The 9,649-nt window shown below is 39.4% G+C and overlaps 1 protein-coding gene across 2 annotated transcripts; it reads left to right on the forward strand.

Annotated features, from left to right (window-relative positions):
* Nucleotides 1–236: 236 nt before the first annotated feature.
* CTSO (cathepsin O) lies at nt 237–9,579 on the forward strand. Of its 2 annotated transcripts, none has more exons than XM_030947617.1 (8): nt 237–504; nt 1,092–1,197; nt 2,154–2,287; nt 3,355–3,522; nt 4,946–5,067; nt 6,234–6,397; nt 6,858–6,950; nt 8,281–9,579. In XM_030947617.1, exons 1-8 carry the CDS (start codon nt 373–375, stop codon nt 8,313–8,315), a joined length of 954 nt encoding a protein of 317 aa, XP_030803477.1. In that variant the 5' UTR covers nt 237–372; the 3' UTR covers nt 8,316–9,579. The 2 variants fall into 2 exon arrangements, with proteins under 2 accessions (XP_030803477.1, XP_030803478.1); XM_030947618.1 differs by lacking the exon at nt 237–504 and adding an exon at nt 604–796.
* The last annotated feature ends 70 nt before the right edge of the window (nt 9,580–9,649 follow it).

Genomic DNA, 9,649 nt, shown 5'->3' on the forward strand with positions numbered 1-9,649 from the left:
CTGAACGCTCAGCATCTCTTCGCCCCTCCCTGGCAGCCCTGAACGCACGCCTGTCCATCTGCCACATAGGAAACACCGCTGGAAACTCGGCTCTGCCCAGGCGCTGCTGAGCGCTCTCGAGCACTGCTCGGGCTGGGCGGCATCCCCCCAGAGCCGCCAGAAGGATCCGCGGGAGCGCTCCCAGCCCCGTGCGGGGCGGGCGCTCCTCGATGCCCCGCCTGGGCCCGCCTCGCCCGCCGGCTCCGCGGGAAGAGGCAGCGGGGACAGCGTTCGGCCGCGGCTGGGAAGGAAGCAGGGCTCGGCCCCTTTTCTGCTCGGAACCCGTCGGACCTCAGCTCCGCGGACGGGGTGCGTGCCCGGGCCCGCCCCGCCATGGCGCGGCGGCCGATGGTGGTGCTGGCGCTGCTGCTGTGCCTGCTGCGGCCGGGCAGTGCCGCCCTCACGGGCACCCGGCCGCTGGACGGCGGCGGCCGGCAGCGAGAGGGAGCGGCGGCGGCTCTGCGGGTAGGTGTCCCAGCCGGCGCTGCCCTCGCCATCCGCGCTGCGGGGCTGGGGCGGGCTCTGCGGGGCTGGGGCAGGCCGGAGGCGGGGGCAGGCGGAGCGCCCCTCCCGCAGGCCCGGTGCCGCTCCCGGGGGTCACCGGTGGTCACCGCCAGCCGCCACAGCGGCGGCCCAGCCACATCGGGCCGCCGGGGAAGGCGGGGAGGCCTCTAGGGCGTTATGCTGTCCTTTGGCTCCGTGAAGTGATGGGGTTAACTCGTGTCTGGAGATGTTTTGCATATCTCTCAACCACAAGGTTTGTTGTGCCGTCAAAGAAAGACATCAGATGAGTTTGACGCAGCTTGTTCTCACGTGCCTGTTTTGTCTGTTTCATGTCAATGTTTTGTACTTAAATGCTTTTTTGGTATCTGTTGGAGGTGAAATTAGTGTAATGGCTTTCCTATTGCTAGGGATGCAGGATGAATTTGAGGTGAACAGTTCTTGTTATCTAATTTCATGTTTACTGTTACTAACCTTTTTGTTTTCTGCTCTTACAGTTTTGTCCCTGCTGCTAACTTAATAATGCCCACAATTGTTTTTTATTCCTTCAGGAGAGTGCTAAAAGAATTAGATTATTGAATGCATTATCAAAAGATAATATGACTGCTGTCTATGGAATAAATCAGTTTTCTCACCTGTTTCCTGAAGAGTTCAAAGGTACATTTTCTGGTTTTCTTGTGCCTTTTCTGTCATTTTTTAGTTCTTTCCCAGAACCTTGTGTCTTTCACACTTACAGATTCTTCCTGTGCTGATAGTCAGCTAATTTACAATGGCTGCTACCAAACTGTAAGTACTTCTGGAGGATACAACAATCCTCTTTGTGTTCTGTAGTCTTGCAAGGTTGAATTACCCACAGCCTGAATATGCTTTAGTATTGAGGCAGTTCTGGTTTTTCTTCTTTCTTCTCACTGCTCTTTAAAGCTTTCTTTAATTACAGCAGAAGAAAGGAAGATACACAAGGTTCTGCAGTAAGTTCATATTCCCTACCCCAGCACAAAGTTGACCACAGTCCAAACAGTGCTTGGAGGTCTGTGGCTGCATAATGACAGCTGGAGCTTTATCAATCAATATGACATACTTTTTTTTTTTTTTTTCCTAGAAAGCTTGTATGACACCTTCTCTTCTTGCTGTTATGTCTGTTGTAACGTTTTCTATTAATCAGAGGATTTAATATCTTGCTTTAATTTTAAATAATTAAACAACATTTTTAGTGAAAACCCAGCAACTTGAAGGTGTTTCAGAATCTTTACTTTATTCTCCTCTTATTTTCCCCTTGTACATGGCTAAAACAAAGCATTTTTTTAAGTAAAATGGTTTGGAAATTTTCATGTAACATTTGTTTTGTGGAGTAGTTATAGGTATTGTTCAACTTCAGAAAATCTTCACACTTTCTACCCACATTCCCTACACAGAGTATTTGTGTTCTTTCTGAAACTGTAGAAATAGTTTCATTCTGGAGCATAATGATTGTTTTAAAATACATGAATTTTCTATGGATTTTAGAATGAGATACAATCTTGTGTTTGTAATTGTTGATCAAAGTTTAAAGTAGTTGTTCATGGGATTTTTTTTTTTTGCTCATAGATTTAAAGATGTTTGTGTTCTGTGTTTAGCTATTTACTTGAGAAGCATGCCTCACGAACTTCCCAGATACATAAAAGTGCCAAAGGGGAAGGAAAAGCCTCTGCCAAAGAAGTTTGACTGGAGGGACAAGAAAGTCATTGCAGAAGTGAGAAATCAGCAGACAGTAAGTCCTGGTGTTTTCCCTTCCTGGTTCTCAGCAGTGGGCTGTAGAGCACAGGGAAGGTTTTGCAGGGACCAGCTCTGTCTGAAGGCTTCTTGGAGCATGGGCACAAGAGGGGCCAGCTGAACAGACACAAAGTCACGTAGCATTTTATGTAAAGAGGTATTAGGCTTAAAAGAATGAGGTGTAGGAGCTGTGCATTTAGAAATTGTAATATTCTTTTTGATCTAGTTAAGTGAATCTCCAAATATTTTGCACCATGTGTGTTTTGTATTTTTCTGAAGGAACCAAGGTAAATTCAGTACTTGGTCTCATCCTACCTGGAGAGGTGTAGATCCTTTCTTGTTGTTTTTCTCCCATTACTGAATTCCCTTGGCTGGTCAACACTCACATCCTTACCAGTGAATTCCTCAGGGGATGCATTCATGATAGCAAAGTAACCAGACCCCACACAATTACAGCTTATCCCAAAGTGCTTATGGGTAAGAAACAAGCTGCTTAGTCCCCAGTGTCTCCTTTCCATGCTTCACATAGGACCTCATGAGGAATAACTTCTGCTCTTATTTTAAATGTTACAGTTCAAAGAGCCTAGAATTGCAGTATAGATTGTTATTGTCTAAGATTTTTTTCTATTATGTTTAATTTCACTTTACCATTTCTTAAACTGTAATCTGCTTGTACAAAATTCTAGAAAAACTTACTAATGTTGTCAAAAACTAATTTCACCCTGGGACCACATATCTCACAGTAAAAGCATCCTCAGACCTATCATCAAGAACAAAAATTCACCAGGAAAGAGTCCTTAAAATAAGACAACCATAATGCATTTCTAGCATTCAGAGAGCAATATAGGGCGAAAAAAACAGTTCAGCATTTTAAATGGATGGTAACATTTCTTTATAATTGCCTTGAAAACAGAGTTCAAGGATGATGTATTAAATGAGAGTATTGGAATGCTCTCATTAAATGAAGAGCATTGAAAGATTCTTTTGCCTCTTTTTTTCATAACCAGGCTTCAAAACCAAAGCTGACTTTTGCTTTCTCTGCCATTTCTCTTTTTTCTCTACCAGTGTGGAGGCTGCTGGGCTTTCAGCGTGGTGGGTGGCATAGAATCTGCCTATGCAATTAAAAGAAACACCCTGGAAGAGCTCAGTGTGCAGCAAGTTATTGACTGCTCATACAACAACTACGGCTGCAGCGGTGGATCCACTGTTAGCGCTTTGAGCTGGCTGAACCAGGTTTGAAATTCTTTGTAAAAATCCCAAAAGGCTTCATCATCTTCTCGTATTAGCATGCTTATTTCTTGGAAAAAAGTTCTGGGGAGGTGAAATGTACAGGGTTTTTATTTGATCATATATGTGTCTACATATATGCATACACATATGTGTTTGTGTATATATATATTTATATATATATGCTTGTTTATTTAGATTGGAACCAGGAGAGAATTAGTTCAAGCAGAATTGAAATTTGATTGGAATTTTATGGTCTATACATGTTCTTGTGAACATAATGAATCAGTCCACAGGGGCTGAAAATAATGTTCCTGAATTCATTTACAGGCATACAGTACCAGTGTAGACAGAGCCACCTATGCATATGGCATTTTATGGATTTAAAGCACCACCATCTGGGGAAAAGGAAGGATCCTGACATTTTCTGTTTTCAAATTTCAGTAGTTTCCCTTGCAAACACTGTAAAATTATGTACAAGTATGTGTGGAAAACCTCAGAATAAAATGAACTGCTTTTACCTTTGTTTCCCTTGAAGACCAGAACATTGAAAATGCATTCAATGTTTCTACTTCAGATGATGGTAAAATATTTCATCTCATTAAAAATTCAAAATGTGTGTTAATAACATGGGTACACAGAAACATTTTAATATCTTTGAAAAAAAAATACTCTCTCAGATTGAATTACAAAAATATAAAAAGAATTCTTTCTTTTTTTGAATTAAAAAAAACCTCAGAATTTAAGAAAGCATAATTCTTATAATTCAATACCCTTATAGAGTAATATACCCATGGCTAATAACAGTCTAGATAATTTGTATAAGTTTGAATATCAAGAACAACAGAGGATACTCACCTTTATTCCTCTGAAGGAAAATTCCCTCTTGGCTGCAGAGGAACCACAAATGAATTAGGCTGAAGAAGTCACTGTCATAAATATGCTATACTCCAGAAGACATGAAAAACATAAAAAGCTGATGCATACGTCATGTACTAGCATGAGAATAACATGCTAAGAACAGAATTGGACTTTACAGTATTTTATATAACTCTTTGGGATACTTGTGCTTCCTGAACTGTCCCAATGATAGTATAATTTTGTGTGTGGAAGTCATTTGATGAGAGTGGATAGTTTATGAATGATCTGAATGAATGTCTGTGTCTTGAAATTGACAGGACTGCTTATGAGGATAGTTTAAACCAGAGATGCCTTTTAAAATTAGTTTCTTATTTATCCCTTCTGAAGCTCAGTGAACAAGGAAACTAGAGATAGTAAATAGTTATTTTACAATGTGACATTCTTACTTCTAATCTTGCCCAGTACACACTGAATTTTGAGTGGGTTATGTGATCATTCTCCGTATCTTTTGAGGTGCATAGAAGTAAAGTCAAATGCATTAATTTCTTGCTCAATTACCTTCTTGCAGACCAAAGTAAAACTCGTGAGAGATTCAGAGTACAGTTTCAAAGCTCAGACAGGACTGTGCCATTATTTTGAGCGCTCAGATTTTGGAGTTTCAATAACAGGATTTGCTGCATATGACTTCAGGTAGCTATTATTCATTCTTTTCTTTCACTGTCCTTTCCCTTCTGTGTTCAGCAATCATGGAGTTAGGTGGAGTGAACAGTGCATTGACCAGGCAAAGGTTGGGAGGTTGATTGCATCAGTTCTGTAGCTGTGTGCTGGAGAAGGATTTAACGTCTTTGAGAGTTAAGGCTTGCCACAATGAATCCACTCAATGCTACCATCACTAAGCCTGTTGAAATGAGAAGGCTTGAAATTGAGTCTTTTAAATAGGCTATAAACTGGAACATAGTCAGTTACAGTTTTTAATATATGAACATAACACTGCTTTTGTCAGAAACAGTAAATCCTACCAATAGTAACTGGAATTTATTGAAAAAAATAGGAAGCATTCAACTACTTCAGTATTCACGCATTTACATATCTACCCGCATCCTCTCCAGCCCATGACTTTAGAAACAGTGTTGCCAACTGAACTCTGTAAAAACTTCAGGTTTTTAGGTTTCTGTGTGAAGAAACTTAATTTCTAATTTTTATCAGTACAGTACAGCTACTGCATAAAGACAAGAAGTATTATTCTGACTAGGAATTGTGTTACTTCTAGATGTTAGTAACCAAAATCAATCATATCTTTGCCAGTCTGAATTTGCCAAATTTAGTTAATGAACATATTTTCAGGGATGAAAATTTTCTGCTCCAGATAAATAAAACTGTATGAGGTTGCTAATGATAAATGTCTGATGGTGGAAACATCCTGTGTTTTGATATGTTTAAGACACATACTTCAGTGTATTATTATGTTAAGAGGTACTTCTGTAGGTTTAAAAACAGTGGGAAATTCTAATACAGACTAATGGTTTGTTCAAAGCTGGTTTTGAATGAGAAGAGTGATGTACAAAAAGTATGAAGTGCTCTCCACAACCCACTGGCTTGGCCTAGAAACCTTTTGCTATTTAATGGTGTTATGTTTTTGGATCTACACCCGTCTCATAGTTTGTTTGTCCTTTATTTGTATCACTGTGTTGTAGTATATGAAATATATAATTACTGTTGTGTGATACATAGAACTTGGAGGAAAGAGTTTAATTATTTGATTTTTAAACTGTACTTAACAAGTAGATTACAATCACTCTAATCACTTTAGTGTGCTAACTTAAGTAACTTGGTATTTTTACTCACTTCTTTTGCAGTGGTCAAGAGGAGGAAATGATGAGGATGCTTGTCAGCTGGGGCCCTTTGGCAGTGACAGTCGATGCCATTAGCTGGCAGGATTATCTTGGAGGAATCATACAATATCACTGCTCCAGTGGAAGAGCAAACCATGCTGTTCTTATCACTGGTTTTGACAGAACAGGTGCGTTTCCATCAGCTGAACTTCAGCACAGTAGGTTTCTTTGACTTGCAGCTTGTCTTTTGTGGGATAGGTGATTAAAATCCAGAACTCAGTTTCCTGCTGGAATCTGTTGGTTTGATGTCACATCAGTTCTGGAAGCTCTCTGAAGATCACATCATCCTCACATCAGCCAGAAGAAAAACTCTTTTTGTCATTGCTTCTTCAGTTCTGTGGGACTTCATCCTTGCAATGTCAAGACCATGGCTGTGTGTCTTCATGCTAGAAGAGCCCATATCCAGTCTTCCCATACGAGAATATTAGCTCTGTTATCTATGTGAACAGCAGTAGGTTTCACTGCCTGTATCATCCATCCCTCAGAAACTGTGAGATACTGAAATGCTGATTAACTCTGTGGAGTGTTTAGGAGGCTAAAGCTTCCCGAGTCTCATGTTGTCTCTTGTTCATGAAATATCTCTTCCAGGTAGCATTCCTTACTGGATCGTACAGAACTCTTGGGGGCCGACGTGGGGAATCGATGGCTACGTTCGTGTTAAGATGGGCAGCAATGTCTGTGGTAAGTCTGACAAAAAGTGGTAAAGGCCATGGGCTGGGATATGTTTTCCAATGGCTATAACAAATTAATATCATCATCATATAATATGTATAATAAAAATACAATGGGATCCTCAGAGGCACTACAAATCGTTGCTATGCTTTAAAAGAGGCTAAAGGAGTCCAGATGGAAAAAATAAATGAAATGGTTGCTAGTTCAACCAAGGCATGTAGTTGAATGAAATAAAAGCACCATGTAAATGCAAAGCTGTATAAGACAAAACAAATAATCAAAGTACTCTGTCCCTTACCATGCAGAGGTAATGGCACTGTAAAATATCCAGCCATGTGTGATGGTTGTAGGTGAGTGCGATTGCTGTAGTCCCTGTAGGTGAAACTGCTGCTGTCCTTGTCTGGTGGGTGCCAGTATCTCTTTGTTCAGTTTAACAAACAAATATGAAAAGCTAATCTACCTGGGAATTGTGTACCCTGCTCATGGCTTTTCTTGTAGGACAGAGATATATCCTTTCAGTGCTAGTTCAATCTCCTGCCCTATTGTTGTTTGTATTATTTTTTTCTTTATGTTTGAGGGATTCCTGTAGCATTAAATACCCAGTTTCTGCTAGATATGGATGTAAGGCAAGTCAAGCTCTGGTTTATCATCAGATTGCTGACCCAAATTGGTGGGATATTTCCACTAGATTGGAAGTGTTGTGTATCCATTGTAATTTTATGTGTTAGAGTAACCCATTGGCTTTCCCTTCCATGTGTGTTTCACAGCAGCTCTCAGTCATTGCAGGGGGCATTAGATTACCTAGGTCTTCTGCACATAAAGAAAAGACAATATTCAGTTTGCCTGCACTTAGTAAAGATCAGAGCAATGTATCCAATCATTGCTTTCTCATGTTACTGAATCTTTTTTCTTACTGTTGTTGTATAAACAGTTTGGAAAGAGAAATTTAAAGTAGTGATACAGCAAATCAATTATAGACATGGCAGGGAGAACAGATGTGTTATTTTCAAAAAGTAGGATCTTTCACATTTTCTGTAGTGTACCACACAAGAACAATCCAGCAAAGACAGTAGTTGCTCCTTTTCCCACAGAGATGTTGTCTTCTGATTAAGACGTGCTCTGAAACCACCAGGATATAAAATTTTGAACATTAAAGTGGAGGAAGGAGGAGATTAGGTTTCAACTATATATGCCAGGAAAGGAAGAAATAAAAGGGTTGCAGATGATTCCCTGGATTTCTACTTTCATGGCGTGGAGGGGAGAGGGCATTATATGAGCATGAATTCTGGGAAGTCTCCATTTCAGTATTTATTAAAACCAAATTTTACATCATTTCTAGGTATAGCAGATACAGTTTCAGCAGTATTTGTTTGATATTCCTCTGGGCCTCTACAACTGGTCAACGACCACAGGTATCATGAGGACAGACACTGTATATGAAGATGGAATTCAAAATACCATTTTCAAATACAAGAAATGGCTGTAAGGGCAATTCCTGCAACTCCTGGCTGATGTTTTTAAAATGTTTTTATTTTGAATTTGTGTTGAATGCCAAATTTCTCATGGAGTAAGAAGACTTATCTGCAGAGTGCACAAATAGAAGCTACAAAGATGGACTGAAGCCTCAAATGTAAGCGTTATCCAGGTGTTGAATACTACTCCATAGAAAAATCTTAAAACAAATTATGACAAATGAGAAGGAATTTGGATCAAAAAAATCAATAGTGTAAGAGAATATATGAAATTATTTAAATATAAGAAGAATCATGAGTAACAGTTTAGAAAGTCAGCAATTACAGAATATATCCAATAGAGTGAGTGTTAAATTTCCCTCACTAATTGAATTCAGAGGTGGGACTTTTTGGTAATAAAAAGGTGTTCCAGCTTTGCTGAGCTGTGAAACTGCAGCTGTGGGCAAATGTAACTAGAACTCGCAATGAAATATGTAATTCTAAAATGCTCTGAATTTTTCACCTCAAATGCTTTACCTGTATCTTTTATGAAGGCCTACCATGAAAAGTATTGAAGCAATTCTGTAATTTTTTGCACTCACTTACTGTACCATGTTTTTAGATTAGTTTTTTATAACTTTTATGACAAATGCAACAAGTATTTATAATTGTATGTTGTTAAGTGTTGCTGTTTTATTCCTTCTAATTGTCAATATTTTAAATGAAAGGAAGACCAAGTGTTATGTTTCTTTACTTAAGGTTTTGCTACTTACTGAATTTACTTGGCTGAAAACTTCAGTTTTAAAAAATGTGAAGTCTTCTGTACTCTGGAGTGTTGTGTAGTCTGGCCTTGCCTGAGTGGCTTACAAACAACAGATACCACACTTTCATAACTGGAAAACAAAGTCCCTAATGGGCACGGATAAGAGTAGTGTAGTCACAGCAATATGAAACACAGATATGCCTCCAGTGTTTTTGAGGTGCTTATACTTGAGGTATAAGTACCTCAAGTACTGTGGTAGAGGGAATTTACCAGAAATTCCAGCCTACAGTGTTTGTGTCTTCCTAAAGAAAGCACTTAAAAAGACAAAAGTCCATTTAATAAGATGGCACTGCTTTATCAATATTCTATAGCCAAAGTTGCCTTTTATTGTATACCAATTTGAATAAAAATCACTTTAAATGCCTGTCATACTCTTGTTTGAACTTTATAGTTTGTTTTAGAAAGAGACTTAACAAAAGATAAGCTTTAATACT

The sequence above is a fragment of the Camarhynchus parvulus genome, chromosome 4, assembly GCF_901933205.1.
Source record: "Camarhynchus parvulus chromosome 4, STF_HiC, whole genome shotgun sequence".
Taxonomy (NCBI): Eukaryota; Metazoa; Chordata; class Aves; order Passeriformes; family Thraupidae; genus Camarhynchus; species Camarhynchus parvulus.